Raw genomic sequence first — 25553 nt, 5'->3', positions numbered from 1 at the left:
CGGGACTTTCTGTATGGGACTGGCAGTTGCCTTAGAAAAAATTAGAAACAAACACAAATTGTGATCACCATGGAATTCAATAGCCTGAACGTTGATGCAGTTTCCCTCCCAGAGGGTAGACTCACTGGGAACAGATCATTTAAAGAAAAGCATCACACCTTCACCTAGCAGGACCCAGTAGAAGTACTTCTGTTTTTTACAACTGGAACTATAGACCCCTGCATTTACCATGGCTAACCTACACATCCCTGGACATTACAGGGCAATTTTTAAGCAAAGCCAATCCACGTAATCTGTGCACCTTTGGACTGTGGAAGAAAACCAGAACAATCCTGGGAGGATGTGCAAACTCAACATCAAGACTCTCCTAAAGCTGGAATTGAATCTAGATGCCTAGCACTGTCAGGCAGCAGTGCTAACCACTATGCCACTGTGCCATAGTTCAGAGAAGATTTACTAGATTAATTCCTAGAATGAGTGGATTGCCTACGAGGAAAGGCCAAATGCGCTAGACCAGTGCCTCTAGAATTTAGAAGGGTCAGAGGTTACTTAATTGAAACATTTTAGATCCTGAAGGGTCCTGACCAGGTGCACCTCAAAAGAATGTGGGAGAATCAAGAAGTAAGAGTCATTGTTTAAAAATAAGGAATTGTCCAATTAAGGCAGAAATGAGGAACCATATTTTCTCTCAGAAGGCTGAGAGACTTCGGAATTTCATTTCTCAAAAGGCATTTAATGCAGAATCTTTAACTATTTTAAACACAGAAATAGATAGATTATTGATTACAAAAGGGATGAAAAATTATCAGGTATATGCAGGAATCTGACAGTCAGGTTAAAATCCAATAGGTATGATCTTATTAAATGGCGGAGCAGGCTCAAAGACCCTAGTGCCCTAATTTTGGTCCTTGTTCATGCGTTTATATGCAACTTATAAACTCAATCAGTTATAATATTCACACCTTAAAAGGAGTTCATGCAGCAAACTCTCCCAATACAGCATTTATGTACAGTTAGTAATGGATTGTCTCTCTTAAGTGAATGAACTTACCAAAATCATTTTGACAAATTTTCTTCAATTCTTGAAAACAAAATTCATGAATGCAATCCCTTAGAATAAAAACAGGCCTGAAATAGCATAAGAAGACAGATCCATATTAAAGAAGTGTGTAAATATTCTACAGCACAAAATGAGATTGCAGGACCAATAAGCAAATGTATATTATTCCACCTGGTCTTTTCCATTCATTACTTTAAATATTCCAAACAAATCTCCCTGAGTAAATAATCCACCTCTTAGCTCCTCTTCACAATGAGCATATTTTAAACTGAGTATCGTTTTAGTTTTTATCCTTTGGGCTTTTTCCTGGGACCACACGTCTCACTATGAGAGGGCAAATGGATTGTCATTTTGGACAATGCCACAAAGTCCTGGGCCACACTGAGTCATTGAGTTCTTTGTTCTCACCACATTTATCCGCATTTTGACCGATATCGCACACTCAGACATACTGTTGCTAAACTATTCATGAGAAGGACATTTGGAAGTGCAGCCCAATGGGGTCAGGAATGCTACTTCTGTCTTCTCTTTGAAACCATATACCACCGTTTATCCCACTGTCAAATACTTCTTCCTCCCAAACTTGCCTGTGTATCTCTTGTGATAATGGGAACTGCAGATGCTGGAGAATCCAAGATAACGAAATGTGAGGCTGGATGAACACAGCAGGCCAAGCAGCATCTCAGGAGCACAAAAGCTAACATTTCGGGCCTAGACCCTTCATCAGAGAGGGGGATGGGGTGAGGGTTCTGGAATAAATAGGGAGAGAGGGGGAGGCAGACCAAAGATGGAGAGAAAAGAAGATAGGTGGAGAGGAGAATATAGGTGGGGAGGTAGGGAGGGGATAGGTCAGTCCAGGGAAGACGGACAGGTCAAGGAGGCGGGATGAGGTAAGTAGGTAGGAGATGGAGGTGCGGCTTGGGGTGGGAGGAAGGGATGGGTGAGAGGAAGAACAGGTTAGGGAGGCAGAGACAGGTTGGACTGGTTTTGGGATGCAGTGGGGGGAGGGGACGAACTGGGCTGGTTTTGGGATGCGGTGGGGGAAGGGGAGATTTTGAAACTGGTGAAGTCCACATTGATACCATTGGGCTGCAGGGTTCCCAGGCGGAATATGAGTTGCTGTTCCTGCAACCTTCGGGTGGCATCATTGTGGCACTGCAGGAGCCCCATGATGGACATGTCATCTAAAGAATGGGAGGGGGAGTGGAAATGGTTTGCGACTGGGAGGTGCACTTGTTTATTGCGAACCGAGCGGAGGTGTACTGCAAAGCGGTCCCCAAGCCTCCGCTTGGTTTCCCCAATGTAGAGGTAGCCACACCGGGTACAATGGATGCAGTATACCACATTGGCAGATGTGCAGGTGAACATCTGCTTAATATGGAAAGTCATCTTGGGGCCTGGGTTAGGGGTGAGGGAGGAGGTGTGGGGGCAAGTGTAGCATTTCCTGCGGTTGCAGGGGAAGGTGCCGGGTGTCGTGGGGTTGGAGGGCAGTGTGGAGCGAACAAGGGAGTCACAGAGAGAGTAGTCTCTCCGGAAAGCAGACAAGGGTGGGGATGGAAAAATGTCTTGGGTGGTGGGGTCGGATTGTAGATGGCGGAAGTGTCGGAGGAGGATGCGTTGTATCCGGAGGTTGTCGGAGGATGATCCACCTATCTTCTTTTCTCTCCATCTTCGGTCCACCTCCCCCTCTCTCCCTATTTATTCCAGAACCCTCACCCCATCCCGCTCTCTGATGAAGGGTCTCGGCCCGAAACGTCAGCTTTTGCACTCCTGAGATGCTGCTGGGCCTGCTGTGTTCATCCAGCCTCACATTTCATTATCTGTGTATCTCTTGTGGCTTGATAAATGTCTCTGGGGGCCATGGTCATCTTAATAGCTACAATTGCATACTGTCTGAATTGCATCCGGAAATCTGGACTCAAGTTATTATTTATCATGTTGCTATTGCGTGTAAATCTGATTATAGGTCTTTTTCACAACCAAGATTTTAACAATAACACAATTTTTGTGTCATCAGTCACAATGCAGACATGACCAGCAATATTTGCACCTGGAAGATTTGTGCACGACAGTAAAATTTAGCAGTTCAAACATAGAACACTGTCCGATTGTACCAGTCATCAATTTCCACTGCTGAAACACCAATAATTATTGATAATCCTCTGACTGTGAAAATGCAAATCAATTTCTTATTCCCGAGTTTCTACTTTAACCAACAAAATGGCTGACTGTGTGGCATCATGTCAAAGATTTTGTTTTTTTTGCAAATCTAAGCATACAATTTGTTATAGGACTATTTTATCCATCTGTCTGCCAACCTTCATAACAAATGTAACCTAGTTTTTGGCCACAAAAACCAGAAACCATATTGAGACTTACTGTTTAACACATTTGCTGCCTAGGACTTTCTAATTCTGTCCTTGGAATAATGTAGCCAGACCTGCAACTGTTTTGCTAATTTAAAGCTACATTTTCATATAAACTCATTAGCATCTGACTGAAAATAAAATCACTGATCAAACTACATAATGCATGTTCACATAATCAACTTCTAATGGGATTCAGGCATTCTCAGGAGAATGAGAGAAATGTGAGACTGTGAGAAATGAGACTACTATTAAATGAGGCATTTCTTCAACAGACTGACTTAATACTAACAGTCTTATTTTTCAAGATAATAAAACGTGAGGCTAGATGAGTTAACTGACTGCAGCAGCGTAGCTGAACACACCTCCATGGCTACCAATTACTTTTTTATTGTATTTCTTCATTACCAAGGGCAGTTCAAATGACTGAATTTTAACTGTGGTATTTTAAATTTAATTTAAACCATTTTTCCAGAAGAAAGAGAAATAGATCTGGTTCTGGCTCTATTAACTGTGTTTCTGAACAAAGTGACCCAGTGGGGCAGCTACATAGTTCCTTGAAAGTGGGGTTGCAGGTTGACAGGGTTGTGAAGAAGGCATCTGCCATGCTTGCCTTCATTGGTCACAATATTGAGTATTGGAGTTGGCATGTAATGTTGCAGGAGTACAGGGCATTATGAGGCCACTTTTGGAATACTTTGTATAATTCTGGTCTGAAGATCTTGATCTATGATCTCTGTTCTTCAATTAGAATGAATGGAAAAGAGAAATCAAATCAATTAAAAACCTTACCTGTGGGGAACCAGTTATGAAGAGGTCAGAATGATAGAGGGTAGCATTGTTGTTGTCAAAGTGATTTTAGCTTATTGCTTTTATACACATTCGCAAGGGACCAATAGTGAAAGGTGAGATTCAGAAGAGGTAACGTTATGAAAGTATGTTGCCTAAGGTATCACGATTGCTTAGAAGGCTAATTACCAGGAAGGTGTAACAGATTAATGTTGCAATCCAAAATGAGCCGCATTTTGTCCTGGTTATTATGCTCAGAAAGACACACAAAGGGTATGGTATTATGAACAACCATATCAAACATTTAGATAATTGTTATTTCATGTTACAAAACAATGCTGATTTAAATGTGGGTATGCATATCTTTAATCACTAAATAGTCAGATTTAGAACACAGAACATAGAATACGGCACAGCTTTTGGCCCACGATGTTGTGCTGAACTTTTACCTAAACCTAAGGTCTATCTAACCTCCACCCCTACCTTATGCTATCATGCATATGTCTGTCTAATAGCCGCTTAAATGTCCCTAATGAAGCTGACTCCACTACCCTCTCCAGCAATGCATTCCACACCCCTACCAGTCTCTGAGTAAAGAACCTACCTCTGACATCTCTCCGATACCTACCTCCTTTCACTTTAAAACTATGTCCCCTCGTAAAAGCTACCTCCACACTCGCAAAAAATCTCTGGCTGTCTACTCTAACTATACCTCTGATCATTTTGCATACCTCTGTCAAATCACCTCCCATCCTTCGTCGTTCTAAAGAGAAAAGCCCTAGCTCTCTCAACCTTTTCTCATTAAGACCTACCCTCCATTCCAGGCAACATCCTGGTAAATCTCCTCTGCACCTTTTCTAACGCTTCCACGTCTTTCCTGTAATGAGGTGACCTGAACTGGACACAATACTTCAGAAGTGGTCGAACCAGACTTTGGCATAGCTAATTAGTGTCTAAAGACACATTTAGTGTGTATAGAACTGCACGTGTACACCTTAAGCATGCATGCACTGCCTCAGCTTCGTGAAATCTCCAGGGTGTTTAAAATGCTTATTTATTACTCTTTTTATTTAAATCTTGGTTGGCAAATTGTGATCCCATTTGTTCCTTTCACGAAACTGCAGGCAAGTGAAAATACTTCTATGAATATCCAGTTGGTTCAAATGAGTACATTCATATCTTAACTTCGCCAGGATGAAGCCGACAAACTGATTGAGAAATTGGGCTGTTTGAAAGTTGTTGAAATATTTTTACAACTCAGTTGGCAATAGGAAGTAAGCAAACTGAGGCTGAGAGGGTGGACAGAGTCAAATTCCTTGGAGTGACAATGACCAACAACCCGTCCTGGACTTCCCAAGTATGAGCAACAGTCAAGTAGGCACAACAAGGCCTCTTCTTCCACAGGCAACTCTGGAAATTTGCCATGTCCATAAGGACCCTCAGTAACTTCTACAAATGCACCCACTGAAAGCATACTATCCAGGTACATAATAGCCTGCTATGGCAATTGTTTTGCCCAGGACTGTAAGAAAGTACAGAAGATAGTGTGCACAGCCCAGACCATCATGGAAGCCAACCTTCCATCCATGGGCTCCACTTACATGGCTCACTGCCACGAAAGAGCTGCCAACAACATGGGAGACTCCTCCCACCCCAGTAATGGCCTTCTACAACCTTTATCGTCAGGCAGAAAATACAGAAGCTTGAACATATGCTGAACTGGGACAGGAACAGCTTCTTCCTGGCTGTTATTAGATTGATGAATGGACTCTGTAGCCTCAAATAACACTGATCTTGCTAACGCTGATTTGTCGTAGCACATGCCCTGTGAATGTAACCTGTAAGCCTCTGTCTAAGTCTTTTCGATCTGTACATCCTTGCTCACTATGATCCGCCTGTACTGTTTGTAAACAAAGCTTTTCACCGTACTGTGGTACATATGACAATAAATCAATCAGTCAAAATGGGGAAGATTGAAGGAGCAAAACCTGTATCCTGTCAAAGTAGGACAGTCCAGTAGCTGCTCCAGGTAGCTGATTGGTTATTAGCAAACGGGTATTACACTATGCCCCAGACTGTCAAGTTGGAGGATTACCATGGAATGGGTAATTGTAATTTTGGGAGATAGGGATGCAAGGGTGTGTCTTGTAGAATGGGGGGGTCACAGGGAGAGGAGGAGGACATGGAGATTGGAAGTAAGGGTAGAGTGGTGACTCTTAGTGGTTATCCCTACCCAATGTCCCTCGATCTTGCATTCTTACTGCTGATGGAGGGCCCTCCCACCACCTCATGCAAACTGCAAATGCCTGCCTACACTGATTCATCAGTCCGGGAGACAAACTCACTCATCCCATATGGAAGTGAAAAAATTGCATAAGTGGACACACCATCAGACCACCTCACTGAGTTCACTTTACACCTTCAGGTCTGGAAGATTCTGGCCCGTGATACGATGACACAATAAAAAGGCATTCCATTATGAACATTGGTGAGAAATTACTAATGGGTGGAATCTTACTCTGACCAAAGCAATGTGGCTATGTTCAGATTTGTGGCAGAATCAGACGAGAGGGCCATTGAGGCCCACTGTGATGTCAGGAGCAACTTGCTGAATCTCTTACGCATCTGCCTATGGCAACAAGGATGATCCTTAGTTTGAACTTCCAAGGATTGGACAGGGCAGGCAGGGAGGAAGTGGAGGGCCTACCTATGTTTAAGAATGTTTAAGAGGAGACTTATGAGGGGGCTATAAGTGGTTCAACTCCAGCTGGGCATATCCTGGCATCATGTCTCCTTATGAGGAAAAGGCACCAGATATGAGCCAGGTTTCCCATCACCCTCTTGTCATGCCTTTGGTCTTGATGACCAATGGCTGGAGCAACCGGCAGACACTCCAGCAGACACTGTTGTACAACCTAGCTCTCAATGCTAACCTTGCTGTGGAAGCAAACAGATAATTACATGTTTGAGGCAGCCAGATCCTCAAAGTGTAGCTGCACTCCTGTAGCCTCTGGGCAATGAGTAACATTACATCCCATGTAGCTGTCTGTTGCTCTTGTTCCTCATAGTGCATGTGCATAAAGTCATTGATTGCTGACACCAAAGGGTCCCCTCTAACCTGGAGCAGAGCAGGTGATAGGTCTCTGGCAGTCCTGACTGCCAACAGCCTAGGCTGTTTCTTCCTCTGCCAGCTGCAGCACTATCATTTCAGATGCTCAATAGATTGTGCTCCCAAACATTCTCAGGCTAATCTACCCCGCTGAGGTGTCAGTATCTGAGCTACTAGGGAAATGCAGGTGATAGCCTTGCTGATGTTTCCTCTGAGGCTAGTGAAGCCCAGATATTCCTGTCCTCAGGGTCAGGGAGGTGATTTCTGGTTAAGCATGCAATTTCATCATCAAGGTCACAGATATCCCACTTCTAACTGCAAAACACAAAAGACAGAAGACATCATGGCTCATAGTGGTGGGAGATGGTGTAGTCGTAAAGATACAATGAGTGTGAAGTCGCAAAGAGAAGGACGTGGCATGTACCTTGGAGTAGGGGAGGAGGTCATTGACCTTCTTGCAACTCTTCTGGTTACTCCTCCAGATTGTGAAGACCTCACTGGCAAGGATGGTGACCTTGGAGCAGTCCGTTATAGTCCTGTGCTGTGGTCTCCTGTGCTGGTCCTGTAGGAAGAGGAGCCCTTGTCTGCACCACCTGTTCCCATGGGTCCCTCCAGGACCCTGTTGGAAAATCAAAGTGCTATTTCCCCCTTCTTTGACATCTTCAGATTGTCATCAAGCAGGGCAGCTTCAGAATGACAGCACTTCCGGGTTCACAGCAGCCTTTAAAATATGGCACAGGCACAAGGGACATTAGTCTATTGGCAGATGTCTACAGTGTGGAGAGTTGTTCTGGGAATAGCAAGTGCTAGAATGAGCATAGAATCAGATGAAAGGGATGCCGCAGAGATGGGTTAGGTAGTTATTAGTGTAGTCTGGTAAGATGTGGTGAGAAATCTCACTAGAACTCAGGGCAAAAAAATGCTTCAAAAAACTCAACACAACATACACTTCCCCAAGATAAGTCAGATTCATCTCAGTCTTGCAACATGAAATACACAGGAGCTAGCCATTTGGGTACAAAATTGGTCCAAAGGTGGGAGACAGAGGCTGGTGGTGAAGGGCTGTTTTTCAGACTGGAAGACTGCAACCAGGGGTGTGTCACAAGAATCGGTGCTGGGTCCACTGCTTTTTGTCATTTACATAAATGATTTATATGTGAATATAGGAGGTATGGTTAGTAAGTTTGCAGATGACACCAGAATTGGTGGTGTAGTGGACAGTGAAGAAGGTTAACTCAGAGTACAACGGGGCCTTGATGAGATTAGCCAATAGGGTGATGAGTGGCAAATGGAGCTTAATCTAGATAAATGTGAGGTGCTCCATTTTGGTTGGGCAGGACTTACACACTTAATGGTAAAGTCCTGGGGAGTGTTGCCAAAGAGACGTTGGAGCGCAGGTTCACAGTTCCTTGAAAGTGGAGACACAAGGTAAACAGGGTAGTGAAGAAGGCGGTTAGTATGCTTGCCTTTATTGGTCAGTGCATTAAGTATAGGAGTTGGGAGGTCATGTTGCAGCTGTACAGGACATTGGTTAGGCTACTTTTGGAATACTGCATGCCATTCTGATCTCCCGGTTGTAGGAAAGATGTTGCAAAACTTGAAAGGGTTCAGAAAAGGTTCACAAGGATGTTGCCAGGGTTAGAGGATTTGAGCTAAATGGAGAGGCTGAATATGCTGGGGCTACTTTCCCTAGAAGAGGAAGGATAAGTTTAATAGTCAAAGTCTTCTTCCCAGGGTCGAGGGAATTGGATGTTTAAGGTAGAGGGGAAAAAATTTAAAAGGGGCCTAAGGGGCAACTTTTTCATGCAGAGAGTGTGCATGTAAGGAATGAACTGCTCGAGGAAACTGTGGAGGCTGGTACGACATTTTTTTTTAGATTAGATTCCATACAGTGTGGAAACAGGCTCTTCGGCCCAACAAGTCCACACCGCCCCTTGAAGCAACCCACCCAGACCCATCCCCCTATAACTCACACACCGCCGAACACTACGGGAAATTTAGTATGGCTGATCCACCTAGCCTGCACATCTTTGGACTGTGCGTGGAAACCGGAGTACCCGGAGGATAGCCACGCAGAAATGGGGAGAATGTGCAAAGTCCACAGACAGTCACCCGAGGTTGGAATCGAACTCGGGTCCCTGGTGCTGTGAGGCTGCAGCGCTAAACATGGCATCTGGATGGGTATATGAATCGGAAGGGTTTAGCGCGATATGGGTCCGAATGCTGGCAAATGGGGCTAGATAAATTTAAGATATCTGGTCAGCATGGATGAGTTGGACCAAAGGGCCTGTTCCCATGCTGCACATCTCTATGACTCTGAGCCACTTGTTGGCAGCACACAGAATAGCACTGTCACATCTGGAACAGAAGGCAGTAGCTTCAAATTCCATTCCACTGAATTCAACGTACATACAGGATGATACTTCATTGCAGTGTTAAGGGAGTGCTGCAAAGTCAGAGTACTATTGATAAAGTAAAATATTAAACTGAAGCCCTGGGCAGAGTTTAATACCCTGTCCAAGGACCAGACTGGAGGTGAATTCATCAATTACTTGGGTAGGAAGTTAGCAGAGTGGTGGAAAACTTGTAGCCTTCCAGAGTCCTTCCAATTAGCTGTCTACTTCAATTGGGCAGGTGCACCTACTCATTGAGAGGGCCAATTCTATCCAGTACCTTTTCTACCCTATGGGATGACCCTACCTGTCCTCTAAACCAATCCTTCTCACTCCCTGCTACCTGTTTGCTGGATGCTGCCTGATTCGGTCACCCCATTCACCTCTATCCTGACTCTGTCGTGGCTGTTGTTTGCTTCTGATTTCCGACAGAACCATCAGTGGCTATTGGGCTAGGTGGCGCCGTTGGGTATGAACAGTTGCTGATGAAGGCTGGCTACATCTAGAAGGCCCTGGGAATGCTAGTAGAAGCTAAGGTGGGCTGGTAATAACCTCATTGGAATTTAGTCTCATCAAAACTCCTGGAGGTGGCTGTCGTGGAGTGGTACTGGATCTCAGCTTGGAGAAATTAAATACAATCTCATGGGTGGGCATAAAAGATCCTGTGAAAGTCCCTTCCTAGTTGTGACAAATATATATCCCTCAAACCATACCATAAAAGAGGTTAATTAGAACAGATTATCTGCTCATTTATATCATTGCTATTTCGTTTGCATTCAGTCTGGCTACCAACTTTTTAACGTTACGCTCATGATCATTTTTACAAGAAAGTACTTTATTGGCTGTTAAGGGCTTTAGGATATCCTAAGACTAACAAAAGCGCTGTATAAATGCTTATTGTTGTAATTAAAAATTATGAATCAAGGAAAATAGTCCTGGAACGTGAATCATTAATTTAGTTGCAGAACTCAACATGCCTGATGTTTCTTTGAGGGTGATGTTACTATGGAACATAGAACATAGAACAGTACAGCACAGAACAGGCCCTTCAGCCCACAATGTTGTGCCGACCATTGATCCTCATGTATGCACCCTCAAATTTCTGTGACCATATACATGTCCAGCAGTCTCTTAAATGTCCCCAATGACCTTGCTTCCACAACTGCTGCTGGCAACGCATTCCATGCTCTCACAACTCTCTGCGTAAAGAACCTGCCTCTGACATCCCCTCTCTACTTTCCACCAACCAGCTTAAAACTATGACCCCTCGTGCTAGCCATTTCTGCCCTGGGAAATAGTCTATGTTGGGGTTACCCTAAACTTAGCACAGGTCAAGTTTATCTTAGCTTTGGCACTAAAGCAAATGATTTTCCTGCCTGTTTTCATAATTTGTAGTTATACAGTAATCAGTTTGGTCATTTGTACCAGATGTCCTAGTGGCAACTGATGATTACACCTGTCAGAGTTGTATCCTTAAAGATGTAAAGACAATTTCAAAAGCCTTACTTTGGTTTTCATATTCCTTGGTTTCCATTTTGCATATTGCTTCTCTTCCTGCTCTTGTCTGGCCTTGGAAGGCTGGTAAGAGTGCTGTATTGCCACCTTTGGGGATAGCCCAACAGGCTCAGTACTCCATGACTAGACAGTAGGGACCCTTCCACAGCCTCATGTGCAGAGATTTCACACCAATTCCCCTTCCCGGTAGAAGCTGTCAGCTTGTTAAAGGCTGACAGTTAGGCATTGTTCAGTGGTTCCACAGGGAAAACCATGATGGTGACTGGCAATGCACACTTCAGAGGTCCCAGATCGCTGAGGCACCCAGGCCACCACAGTGCTGATTGTGGCACTGGGTTCACAAGGTAGTGGGATGAGGGAAGAAGGTATCACAGACTTGGGGGTGGTGTGACTCTCAACAACCAGCTCCTGTTGCTGATGCTGGGCCCCTTGACAGCCCAAAAAATATCCAAATAACAGAATGGGCAGATGAGCCCTTTATGAGCTTCTGCTCATGATGATGCTTGTTGCTACCATCCTCCTTAATCATTGCAAACTACAAGATCTGCTTACTCTAGTATAATGGAGGAAAACCACTTGCTTGTGTAACTGGAATACTCACTAGTAGTTAACAAAATACAGTTTATTTCATGTTAGCAACTAGTTATAGGTTACACTGATATGAAAGAACTTAAGGGGGATCAGATTTTGATCTCACTCCTTCAAAGTCCTAAATTGCTCTATTTACAAGACCATTCGGCAACATCACATTGGATAATGCTTACAGAACTCCTCAATGTTAGTTATTCCCTTTCAGGCTCATGTACAACAAGGATTTTAATTGATCAGTAATTGGCAACAGAGCAAAAAGAATATCCAAAAGCCTTCCCACTCTGGGCTTAATGAGACAAGGGCAAGAAGGAAGTGATATCCATTATAGACATGTGCCTGCCTGATTAAATGCCCATTGTCATCAAACTCACCTCAAGGAGTGGATTAAATCCCACTGAAAATAAAAATGCTTTCTTTTGAAGGTGCAGCTTCAGAATTGCTCTTCTAGAAAGTGCTGGAGAGTCCACCTTTGAAACAGATCTGCTGTAACAATATCCAAAATGCTGGTGCTATAAACAAGGAAATTTTTGTGTGGTACTGTAGCTCTTCAGTGGAAATGTCATGGGATTTTCCCTTTAGGGAAGATAAAAGTAGACAATATGACTGTATAGACAAAGCATTGTTACTGGAAGCTGAAGTTCAGCAGCATTACTCTGCACTCATTTATTTGGTGCTAAGACCTCACTCCCAAATCTTTTAAATAGCAATAAATCTTTTAAAGGCTTTTAGAACTTCCCTAACCTACCATGTTATGCTTGGGGAACACAGTATTTCCTACAGCCCATTGCCAGGTAATGTAAGCCTCCTGAACCGGCTGGTGCAGCTGTGTTAGAGGTTCTGAAAGTCAAATTATCAGCCTGCACAGCTTCGTGTTGAATTGTGTGTTAAAAATGGGGCAGGTGGAGCTTGTGAGATTTGCCCAGATGACCCCAGCTGGCAGTTTGTGATATTTGCTACCTTTACCAGGCTGTGACATTCGGTAAAGGTTGCTTAAGGCAGTTCACTGCCACCAATCTTCCCTTACATGTTGGTTGTCTTGGGCCTATATAATGTTTAGTGATAGAAGACACACAATGCCGATATATACGATATCTTAAAAAATGCACTGTCCTTAGTTAATAAGAACTTTACTGCATAATAGCCTTAAATAAATTTGGTCAGGCATAATTATCAGAACATTACGGAGTTCACTTGACAAAGGAAAGCAGCACTCTGAAAACTTGTGATTTCAAATTAAAGTTTCGGACTTTAACCTGGTGTCATGTGACTTCTGACTTGGTCCACCCCAGACAACGATGGCACCTCCACATCAAAGTGAGAATATGTGAGATAAACTACTTTGGATATTATAAAGTAAAATTGGATCATTTTTAGCGGTGAGAGTTTGGGAAGCAGCAAAGGGATCTGAGGGTCCAGGTGTAGAAAGAGTCAAAAATATTAGTGCATAAGGCCAAATGTAATCAAAAGGCTGAACGGAATGTTGGCTTTCATTGCAAGGTGTTTGGAATATTGGGATATGTGGGAGAAGAACAGTATGCTTCAGTTGTAAGCATCTTAATCAGATATTCTGTATAACATACTGCACTCAGTTTTCAACAGGGTATGTAAGGAATCATATGCTGGCTTTGGTGCAGGTATATTGCAGACTGAACAGAATGATTACATGGTTAAAGACATCAACTCTGAGGACAGGTTGCATAGAATTTTCTCATATTCCCTTGAGTGTATAAAGTTGAGACGGTTTTCTAGTCAACAGGTAAACAATGACAAAAGGATGAAACAGGGTACTAATGAATTATTTCCTTTAGTAGAAAAGCAAGAAGAGGCAACATAATTTTGAATAAACAAGAGCAGAAATTCCTGGAAAAGCTCAGCAGGTCTGGCAGCACCTGTGGAGAGAAATCAGAGTTAACATTTCAGGTCGAGTGACCCCTGTCAGAACTTCCAATTCTTGTTTCTGATTTCCAGAGTCCATAGTTCTTTTGATAATTTTGAATAAGCCTATTTAAAAGTAAAATCAGAAAGCACTTTTTCATCGAGAAGGCGACATCAATCTCAAATTCTTTTCCCTACTGGACTGCGTTTGTTGGGCAAGTTTGGTGATATCTCAGTCCAATCATCTTTGACTTTCTCATTGACATTTCCTCTATAATTCAGTCAGACATGTTGATGCTCAGTGCTATTATTGTTCAGATGTATTCAGAACTACTCAGATACTGAAGTAGCCTGAACCTGTAGGCAACACAACTTGAGTGACATTCAGGCATGGACTGAAAAATCATGAGTAACATTTGTGCCACACAGGTGTTCATCAACCATCTCCAGCAAGAAAGCATCAAACCGACTGCCCCGACATTCAATGGCATTATCTTTACTGAATCCCACTTCATCAGCATCTCGGGGACTACCATTTGACCAGAATATAACCGGACTCTGTCACTCTCCAGTTCATACATCATTCTGACTTGGATTACCTGTATCAATGGTCTTTCACTGTTAACTAGACTAAAATCCTGGTACTCTCTTCCTAACAGCACCAAAATACCTGCCACATAGCCTGCGTACACCGCCACTTTCTCAATGGCAGATAGGGATAAGAAATAAATGATTGCCTTGCCAACGATGTCCACAACTCATGAGTTAATAAAAATAAAAAGAGGCGAACAGATTTTTATTCATTAAGGCAATCAGGGATACGGAAGGCAGTGGATTAATAGCATTGTTTGCAACAGGCTCAAGAGGCTGACAGGCCTATAGTAATAGGTTTATTATTGTGAGTTAATTGTTGTCTCTGGATCTGTCTCACTTACCTTTGAGTTAAACAGAGGTTCTCCTGAAATGGTCACTTCCCTTAAAATCATGCATTACAGCACAGAATTTCAGTATTGAAATAGCTCAGTTGACCTGTTTAGTCAATGCCAACTCTCTGCAAGTTGATTTTTCTGGTGCCACTCCCCTGATCTTTTTCATAGAATCCTTACAGTGTTGAAACAGGCCCTTCAGCCCAACAAGTCCACACCGAGCCATCTCACTATGACCTACCTAATCTACACATTCCTGAACACTTCAGGCAATTTAGCATGGTGGATCCACAAAGCCTGCACATCTTTGGGCTGTAGGAGGAAATGGGAGCACCCTGAGGAGACCCATGCAGATGTGGGGAGAATGTGCAAACTCCACATAGAGAGATTTCCGAGGGCGGAATCGAGCTAGGTCACCGGCACTGTGAGGCAGCAGTGCTAACCACTAAACCACCATGCTATTTAACAAAGCTTCACATACATAGAGCCATAGGGATCTACAGCATAATGCTGGTCAAAAAAAAACAAGCACCTAACTATTCTAATCCCATTTTTTAGCACTTGGCCCAAAGTTTTCCGTGCTTTGACATGACAAGTTCCTATCTAAATATTTTTAAAAATGTCATGAGACATGATATCTCTACCACCCTTGCAGACAGTAATCTCCAGATACCCACCACCCTCTGGGTGATTTTGCTTTCCTCACACCTCCTGTAAACATCCTGCCCCTTACCTTAAATTTATTTCCCATGGTCACTGATGTCTCCATCAAGGATAAAAGTCTCTTCCTGTTGACCTTATCTATAGCTCTCATAATTTTATGCATCTCACTCTTGTCCTTCTTCAATCTCCTCTGCTACAAGGAAAACAGCATGAGTCTGTCCAAAATCTCTTCATATCTAGAACTCTCCAGCCCAGGCAGTATCTAATTGCCTTCTGAAATCCTTGATTGAATCTGCCTCCAAAGTACCTTCATTCAGTCCACTCCGGGTCCAAACCACACAGCATGGGAAAAGAACTCCGCAGAATGTTGTCTTTGCTTTCTTTCCCATGCACTTTAAATTAATTCTTTGAGTTCTCAGTCCTCAAGTCAATGGGAACTATATCTCCCATTTTCCTCTATCCAGATCCTTAATCATTTAGAATAGCTCTTCCAAACCTTCTATCAGGAAAATGGCCCTTATCCAATCAATTCTTGCAACTGAATTTCTCAACCCTGAAATTATTCTCATACTGCAACTCTCCAAAGCCTTCACAGGTACTGCTCTTTTTTTTATCTCTCACAATTGATTTTATGGTTTGGAGGTGGCTGAGCAGTCCACTGTGTCCTTGTGAGAGACTACTGATTTTTTCATTTGCTTATATGTAACTGCATAACTGCTTTATTAGGTAACAATTGCTGCATAATTTATCACTGGACCAGCTAACTGTTCCTGCAACCATCCTTTCAACAGCTATTCAACAAACAAGTCTGTCAAGTACAATCATTAGATATTCAGTGCTGTAGAAAGGTAAGAATCTTAATTATGCAATTAATGTATTTGGCACCTCACCCTTTAAAAGTATTTTCACAAAATTGATCTTCATATCCTCTAGGCTAGGGAAGAACATGACAAAAGCAAAGATAAAATTAAAAGTTAAGTAAAAATATTTCTCTTCTCTGCCATTATAGATGTAATCCTTTGTTACGCAAATGTGAATGTGCTGTAACAATTATCCCTGGGTTTGAATGTACGAATAAACCATACTTCAATTTTAAAACTTCAGAAAGCTTGTTGTGTGGTCGTTTAAAAATTACACTTCAAAAACAGAGGGGTTTAGGGTGTACATGTCACACCTTATTCAAAGGGGAAAAGAAATTACAAAAATTACATAAAGCCCCAATAACAATAAGAAGGGAAAAAAACAAAAGAAGTTATATTTATTTCTTTCCCCTCTGTGTAACAATGAAATTCTGGACTGGAAAACAGATCTGAGGTTTGCCGGGGAATTTATTATGTCTGTCACCAGGAGTGGCTTGGCAGCAGTTCTATTGGTCGAGAAGGACATAGCTGCTCGACTGGGTCTGCAGCAGATAGTGAGGCAAACAACAAGAGGGCAAAACATACTTTATCTCATCCTTAGCAATCTGGCAGTCGTAGATGCATCTATCCATCACAGTATCGGTAAGGGTGAACACCACATAGTCCTGGTGGAGTTGAAGTCCCGCCTTCACATTGAAAATAACCTCCATCATGTTGTGGGGCACTTATCACTGTGCTACATGGGACAGACTTAGAACAGGTCTAGCAACTCAAGACTGGGCATCCACGAGGTACCGTAGAACATAACTGGAGCAGAATTGTACTCCAGCTCAATCTGTAACCTTATGGCCTGGCATATCCCCCACTCACCCATTACCATCAAGCCTGGGCATCAACCCTAATTCATTGGAGAGTGCCGGAGGGCATGCCAGGGTCAGCACCAAGCATACCTGAAAATGAGGTGTCAACCTAGTGAAGCCACCAAACAAGGCTACTTGCATGCCAAACAGCATAAGTAGCAAGTGATGAAAACAGCTAAGCGATCCTTCAACCAATAGATCAGATCTAAGCTCTGCAGTCCTGCCACACCCAGTCATGAGCAGTGGTGGACAATTAAACAACTGACTGGAGAATGAAACTCCACAAATATCTGCATCATCAATGATGGAACAGCCAAGGACATCAGTGCAAAAGGTAAGGCTGAAGCTTTCGCAGCGATCTTCAGTCAGAAGTGCCAAGTGGATGATCCATCTCGGCCTCCTCCAATGATCCCCAGAATTACAGATATCAGTCTTCAGTCAATTCAATCCACTCCACGTGATAACAAAAGATTGGAGGCACTGGATACTGCAAAGGCTAGGAACTTTGACAACATTCTGGCAATAATACTGAAGGCTTCTTTTCCAGAACTCCCCGCTCCCCTTAGCCAAACTGTTCCAGAACAGTTACATCACTGGCATCTGTCCAACAATATGAAAAATTGCCCAAGTATGTCCTGTACACAAAAAGCAGGACAAATCTAATGCAGCCAATTTCCACCTCATCAGTCTATTGCCAACCATCAATTGTGTTATCCATACTTTTACACTCACCTGCTATTTCTTCAAGAGCAGTGTTGCAAAGCTAAAACAGCTCTTCTGCCTTCCACATTCTTGGAGGAAGATGCTAACCAACTCTGATGACCTCTGGATGCTTGCAGATTCACAGCTGTTCACCTATTCTGTCCTTGTATTTTACCTGTGTAAGCAAATAGCACCCACATCTGAGAAATGTCCTTCGACAAACCTTCTAAACCCACGAACTCTACTACATATAAGGACATAGGTAACAAATACATAGGAACACCACCACCTGTAAATTCTCCTTTTAGTCATACCATCCTAATTTAGATCTATATCACTATTCCTTAACTGTCACTTTGCCGGGTTCGATTCCAACCTCGGGCAACTGTTTGTGCGGAGTTTGCACATTCTCCCCGTGTCTGCGTGGGTTTCCTCCGGGTGCTCCGGTTTCCTCCCACAGTCCAAAGATGTGCAAGCTAGGTGGATCGGCCATGCAAAATTGCCTGTAGTGTTCAAGGGTGTGTGGGTTATAGAGGGATGGGTCTGGGTAGAATGCTCCAAGGGGTGGTGTGGACTTGTTGGGTCAAAGGGCCTGTTTCCACACTGTAGGGAATCTAATCTAGAACTTACTTCTGTCCCTACACCAAATGAACTTCAGAGATTCAAGAAGGCAGTTCACTAATACCTCTCCAGGATAATTCGGAACAGGCAATAAATGCTTGCCAAGCCAGCAATACCCATACCCAGTGCGTGAACAAAATAAATAAAAATGTTTTCAATTTAAACAACAACCAAATCAGGTTGAGGAATGGAGGAACCTAGACCTCAGAGTCCAAGGTTCTGAAAATGTAAAGATGAATAAGGAGGGGGTATTTGATGTTGTAGCAAATACAAAGGTGCATAAATCCCCAAGGCCTAATGAGATGTATCCCAAGCTGCTATGGCAGAGATATTTAACGTTTCACATCACGTGTGAACTACAAGATGACTGGAGGATAGATAATGCTGTTCCTTTGTTCAAGAATGGCAGTAGGGATAGGCCAGGTAATTACAGACCAGTTCATCTGAGACAGGATTAATCAACACTTGGAAAGGTAGAGGTTGAACAGAAATAGTTAGCACAGGTTTGTTGGAGGGAGATCCTGTCTGACAAATGTAATTAAGATTTTTGAAAAGGTGACGAAATATATTTAGTCAGGGAACATTTCTGAAGAAGGGTCCTGACCCGAAACGTTAACTCTCCTGCTCCTCTGATGCTGCTTGGCCTGCTGTGTTCCTCCAGCTCCACACTGTTGTTATCTTGAACTCCAGCATCTGCAGTTCTTGCTATCTCTTATTAATGAAAGAGTATATCTGATGTGGTTTACATCCACTTCAATAAAGCCTTTGACAAAGTCCCACTTAGAAGACTGGTCCAAAAGGTAAGAACCTCTGGGATCCACGGCAAGATGGGAAATTACTCGCTTACAAGTAGGAGGCAAAGAGTGATGGTGGAGCATTACTTTTATGATTAGACGCCTGTGATCAGTAGCATACCACAGGGATTGGGACTGTATCCTTGCCACTTGTTTTGCACATTAGTGACTTAGATGAGAATGCATAAGGTATATAATTTGTAAGTTTAAAGACAACACAAAAATTGGTGGTTTTGTTGATAGTGAGGAAGATGGTCTCAGGCTACAGTCAGATATTGGTTGGCTGATACGTTGAACACAGCAATGGGAGATGGAATTTAATTCTGATAATTTTGAGGTGACGCATTTTGGGAGTTCTAATAGGGAAAGATACATAAACAATAAATGGTAATTCCCTAGGGAGTGTTGAGGGATAAAGGGAGCTCTCGGTGTACACGTCCAATGGTCCCTGACTGCTTCAGCACAGATAGGTAAGGTGAAGAAAGCATGCAGGATGCTTGCCTTCATTAGTCATGGCACAGAATACAATAACAGGCAAGTCTTGTTATGACTTTTATAAAACAATGGTTAGGTCACAGATGGAATGCTGAGTGCAATTCTGGTTGCCACACTTTCAGAAGGTCATGACTGCGCTGGAGAAGGTGAAGAGGAGATTCAGCAGGTTGTTGTCTGGGACGGAAAGTCTCAATTATGAGAGAGGCTGGATGGGCTGTATTTGTTTTCCCTGGAGCAGAGGGGTAGTCTGACTGGGGTATTCAAGATGATGACCGGCATAGATGGGGTAAATTTTGAGCATTTTTTCCCCATAACAGGTATGTCTAAGACCAGAAGACAAAGTTTAAAGTGAGGAACAAGTGCTTCAGAGGGCACCTGAGGAAAACCATTTTCACCCAGAGGCTGGTAAAAATATGCAATGTGCTATTTAGAGGGTGGTGGAGACATAAGAACATAAGAACCAGGAGCAGGACAAGGCTATCTGGCCCCTGCCATTTAATAAGATCATGACAGATCTTTTTGAGACTCAGCGCCACTTACCTGCCCACTCACCATAACCCTTAACTCCTTTACGATTCAAAAAATTATCTAGCCTTGCCTTAAGAACATTCAGTGAGGTAGCTTCAACCGCTTCACTGGGCAGGGAATTCCACAGATTCACAGCCCATTGGGTGAAGAAGTTCCTCTTCACCTCAGTCCTACATCTGCTTCCCTTTATTTTGAGGTGATGCCCTCTAGCCCTGGTTTCACCTGCTAGCAGAAACAACCTCCCTGTCTCCATTTTATCTATTCCCTTCATAATCTTATATGTTTCTATAAGATCTCCCCTCATTCTTCTGAATGCCAATGAGTATAATCCCAGAGACAGTTACTACCATATTATTTAAGAAATATCTAGATGAGCCAGGCCACAGCAGGCAAATGAGATAAAAAACAGTAAGGACTGCTGATGCTGGAGTCAGAGATAACACAGTGTGGAGCTGGAGGAACACAGTTTGGCGTTCATTGGTCAGCATATACATGGTGGGCCAATAGACTTGCACTTCAATTTATCTCTTGTTACTCTCGTCAGACAAAAAAAAACTATCAGTCTCAAGCTTGAAATTTCCAATTAACCCTTACATTTTAAGTACTCATCCAGCTATTTCTTAATTGTTGCAAAAATATCTGCCTCCATCACCCTTCTCAGGCAGCACATTCCGTATATACATCTCCTGTTAACCTTAAACAATGCACTCTGGTTTAGACATGTCTACCATTAGAAAGAGTTTCTCATGGTTGACTGTGTCTATGCCTCTCTTAATTTTGCCTACTTCAGTCAGATCAGCCCACAGCCTGCTCTGCTCCAGTAAAAACAAACCCAGCCTATCCAGTCTCTCCTTATAACTCAGACTTTCCATCCCAGGCAACATCCTAGTGAATTTCCTCTGCAACCTCTCAAGTGCAATCACCTGCTTCCAACACTGCAATAACCAGGACTGCACTGGTATGCTATCTGTGGCCCAATCAATGTTTTATAACATTGTAACAAGACTTGTTTTCTCCAATATTCTATGCCCTGGCGAATGAAGGCAAGCTTCACATATACCTTCTTCACCACCCTGTCTACCTGTGCTGACACCTTCAGGGATCTAATACTTGTATACCAAAGTTCCTTTGTTCTTTGGTACTCCCTATGGACCTATTATTCATTGTGTATGTCCCTCCCTCATTGGGCTCATTTTGCAGTTCCTCCAGGCACCCGCTGAACATTTGCCATTGCCTTTCCATAACCATCTTTTCAAATAACATTCCCTAATTTTTAATAGCCAACTTGCACCTCATACCATCATAGTCTCAGATTCAACTGTCACCTTCCATCTTGATGACACAATTATGATTGCTCATTCCCAAAGCGAACACAAGTAGATTTCCAATTATTCCATTTTTATTACACAATATCCAGTGTTCAAATATTTCAAAGTCTCTTTTTCGAAGGGTATGGGAGGTGGAATACTCGACTGATAAATGAGGAATGACAAATGTGAATATAATGTCACTTGCTACTGCACGCTGTCAGTTATCAGGTGCTAGTCCCACTAGCACAGCAGCCACATTAAGACAAAAGTTACTGCAAATCTTTGAGGCTACAGCCTCCATACTGCTACGATACTTTCAGATAATGTGAATGGTTCAAGTATCCCTTTGTTGTGGCTATCAGTGGGAAAATCTAGCAACAATGAGCATCTACCAGATGCCTACCGCTCCACACCCCATCCAGACTTTGGAAAATCAGATCACAACGCTATGTTACTCCTCCTAGTTTACAAGTAGAAGTTGAAACATGAGGACCTAGTACAGAAAGTAGTGCATTGCTAGTCTGAGGCAGTGGAAGAGCTTCTGCAGGACTGCTTGGAATTGGGGGACTGGTCCATATCCAAGAATTCAGCAGCCAACCTAGGCTACCATGCCACCACCATCATCGACTTCATTAGCAAGTGAACAGAGGATGCTATGCCAAAGAATGCAATTCATATGTTTGAAAAACGGAAACCATAGATTCATTGGGAAATCCATTGCCTACTGAAGACCAGGCATGCAGCGGTCAACTCAAACAAAACAGAACTTTACAGGACATCCAGACACAACCTTCACAAGGCCATTTGAGACGCCAAGAAGCAATACCAGACTAAGTTAGGGACCCACACAGAGACCCACTACCTGTGGCAAGGCCTACACAACATGGTGGGCTACAAAATGAAGCTGAACAGAGTGGCAGACAAAAATACATCCCTCCCCGATGTGTTCAATGCTTTTTATCTTGGTTCAAGCAAGAGGTCGGTGAAGTCGTGTCACCTGCCTCGAACGTCCCGAACACACCAGTTCCTTCAGTCACCATGGTAGATGTCAGATCGGCCTTCTTGAGACTGAACCTGTTGAAAGTGAGTGGCACAAATGGAGCCCCTGGCTGTGCACTCAGATCCTGTGTGGACCAGCTGGCAGGAGTATTTGCTGACATTTTTGACCTCTTCTTGCTACAATCTGATGTCTTCACCTTCCTTAAGAAGGCCACCATCATCTTGGTACCAAAGAAAACACATGGAACGTGCATCAATGACTACCACCTGGTGGCTCTGACCTCCATAATTATGAAGCGCTTCAAGAGGTTAGTCCTGGCTCACATCAACTCTAGCCTCCCAGCCTGCCTCAATCCCTTGCAATTTGCCTGCCGGTGCAACAAGTCCATGGCAGATAGCCCTGTACTCATCCCTAATACATCTGGATAATTAGGATATCTATGTCAGGCTTTGACTTATTGTCTACAGCTCTGCCTTTAATACTATAACCCCAACCAAACTAATCTCCATACTCTGAGACTTCAGTCTTGCTGTGCCTCTGCAACTGGATCCTTGACTCCCTGATCCACAGACCACAATCAGTGAAGACAGGCAACAGCACCTCCTCCCTCCTGTTAAATCTTTAATCCATTAGAAAGGATATGCAGGTCTCGATTGATTAAAATGCAAATCCTAGAATTTCTTTCAAGTCACTGCCCCAAGATAGCTAAGGGTTTTATCAGTATATACTCAAGGTGACATTTCAGGTATACACTTGTATATACTGATAAAACCTTTAGTTATCTCGGGACAGTGACTTGAAAGAAATTCTGGGATTTGCATTTTAATCAATTGAAACCTGCATCTCCTTTCCAACTGATTAAAGATTTAACAGGAGTGCTTCAGCCAGACATTTTAGGTTTATTTAATACATTCGCATCAGTTGTATGAATTCTTTTATTTATAAATTCTGTGTCTTGATACCGGAATAAGGTGGGTGAGCTTGCAGCTTGGATAGGTACCTGGGGCTTCGATGTTGTGGCCATTTCGGAGACATGGATAGAGCAGGGTCAGGAATGGATGTTGCAGGTTCCAGGGTTTAGATCTTCATTAAGGTCAGGGAAGGTGGTAAAAGAGGGGGAGGTGTAGCTTTGTTAGTCAGGGACAATATAACAGTGGCTGAAAGAACTTTTGATGAGGACTCGTCTACTGAGGTGGTATGGGCTGAGGTTGCCAAGGAAGGTTTGTCGACTGAGTCAGTATGGGTGCAAGTTAGGAACAGCAAGGGAGCAGTCACCTCATTGGGGGTTTTCAACAGACCCCCAAATAGCAGTAGGGAGATCGAAGAACTCATAGGCCAGCAGATTGTTGAAAAGTGCAAACGTAGCAGGGTTGTTGTTATGGGTGACTTCAACTTTCCCAATATTAATTGGAACTTCATTAGTGCAAATGGTTTGGATGGAGCCGTTTTTGTCAGGTGTGTTCAGGAGGGTTTCCTTACTCAGTATGTGGACAGGCCGACGAGGGGGGAGGCCATTTTGGATTTGGTGCTTGGCAATGAGCCAGGACAGCTGTCAGATCTTGTGGTGGGAGAACACTTTGGCGACAGTGACCACAACAGCCTCAAATTTACCATAGCCATAGAAAGGGAAAGGAGCAGTTACCAGGGCAAGATATTTAACTGGGGAAAAGGAAACTATGATGTTATCAGGCAGGAGTTGGGAAGTACAGATTGGGAGAAATTGTTCCACAGAAAGGGCACAACAGACATGTGGAGACTGTTTAAGGAGCAGTTGTTGCGAGTGATGCATAAATTTGTTCCTCTGAGACAGGTAAGAAGGGGTAAGATTAAGGAGCCTTGGATGACGGGAACAGAGGTGCTTCGCAGCAAAAAGAAAAAGGCAGCTTACGTAAGGTGGAGGAAGCAAGGGTCTAGCACAGCTTTACAGGATTATAGGCTTGCTCGGAAGTGGACTGAGGAGGGCCAGGAGGGGGCACAAAAAAGGCTTGGCAGGAAGGATTAGGGAGAACCCGAAGGCATTTTACACATAAGTGAGGAATAACAGAATGTTCAGGGAGAAGGTAGGGCCGATCAGGGATATCGTAGGGAACTTGTGCGTGGAGTCTGAGCAGATAGGGGAAGCCCTAAATGAGTTTTTTGCTTCAGCTTTCACTAAGGAAAGGGACCTTGTTGTGAATGAGAACTTTGAGGAGCAGGAAAACAGGCTTGAACAGATTGAGATTGAGGAAGTTGATGTGTTGTAAATTTTGGCAAACACTAAGATTGATAAGTCCCCAGGGCCAGACCAGATTTATCCTAGGTTGCTCCGGGAAGCGAGAAAGGAGGTTGCTAAGCCATTTGCGAAAATCTTTGCTTCCTCACTCTCCATGGGAGTCATACTGGAAGATTGGAGGGAGGCATATGTTCTTCCTCTTTTCAAGAAAGGGAATAGGGAAATCCCTAGAAATTACAAACCAGTCAGTCTTACGTCTGTGGTCAGCAAGGTTTTGGAAAGAATTCTGAGGGATAGGATTTATGACTATTTGGAAAAGCATAGCGTGATTAAAGGGAGTCAGCATGGCTTTGTGAGGGGCAGGTCATGCCTCACAAATCTTATTGAGTTCTTTGACGAGGTCATGAGACAGTTTGACGAGGGTCGAGCAGTGGATGTGGTGTACATGGACTTCAGCAAGACATTTGATAATGTTCCCCACGGCGGGCTCATTCATAAAGTCAGGAGGTATGGGATACAGGGAAATTTGGCTGTCTGGATTCAGAATTGGTTGGCTGACAGGAGGCAGAGAGTGGTTGTAGATGGTAAGTATTCTGCCTGGAGGTCATTGCTGAGTGGTGTCCCGCAGGGCTCTGTTCTTGGGCCTCTGCTCTTTGTAGTTTTTATAAATGACTTGGATGAGGAGGTTGAGGGGTGGCTTAGTATGTTTGCTGATGACACAAAGGTTGGAGGTGCCGTTGATAGTATCGAGGGCTATTGCAGGCTTCAGCGAGACATTGACAGTGTGCAGATCTGGGCTGAGAAATGGCAGGTGGAGTTGAACCTGGATAAATGTGAATTGATGCATTTTGGAAGGTCGAACTAAAATGCTGAAGATAGGATTA

At 43.3% G+C, this 25553-nt stretch overlaps 1 protein-coding gene across 3 annotated transcripts in view; it reads right to left on the bottom strand.

Moving 5' to 3' along the window:
- The window catches only part of si:dkey-205h13.2 (uncharacterized), a 156220-nt gene that overhangs the window by 121776 nt on the left and 8891 nt on the right, over nucleotides 1–25553 (bottom strand). The window contains exons 2-4 of one of the 3 annotated variants that reach the window (XM_059638018.1): nucleotides 17740–17884; nucleotides 7749–8045; nucleotides 1052–1128 (exon numbers count right to left, since the gene is read on the bottom strand). In XM_059638018.1, coding sequence (XP_059494001.1) covers nucleotides 1052–1060 — 9 coding nt within the window. In that variant the 5' untranslated portion in view covers nucleotides 1061–1128; nucleotides 7749–8045; nucleotides 17740–17884. The remainder of the gene's footprint in view (nucleotides 1–1051; nucleotides 1129–7748; nucleotides 8046–17739; nucleotides 17885–25553) is intronic. The other 2 variants (XM_059638017.1, XM_059638019.1) reach the window with 2 other exon arrangements.

Source organism: Stegostoma tigrinum, chromosome 28 (genome assembly GCF_030684315.1).
Source record: "Stegostoma tigrinum isolate sSteTig4 chromosome 28, sSteTig4.hap1, whole genome shotgun sequence".
NCBI lineage: Eukaryota > Metazoa > Chordata > Chondrichthyes > Orectolobiformes > Stegostomatidae > Stegostoma > Stegostoma tigrinum.
The sequence above is the reverse complement of the archived record's forward strand: the minus strand, read 5'-3'. Positions and strand labels throughout refer to the sequence as shown.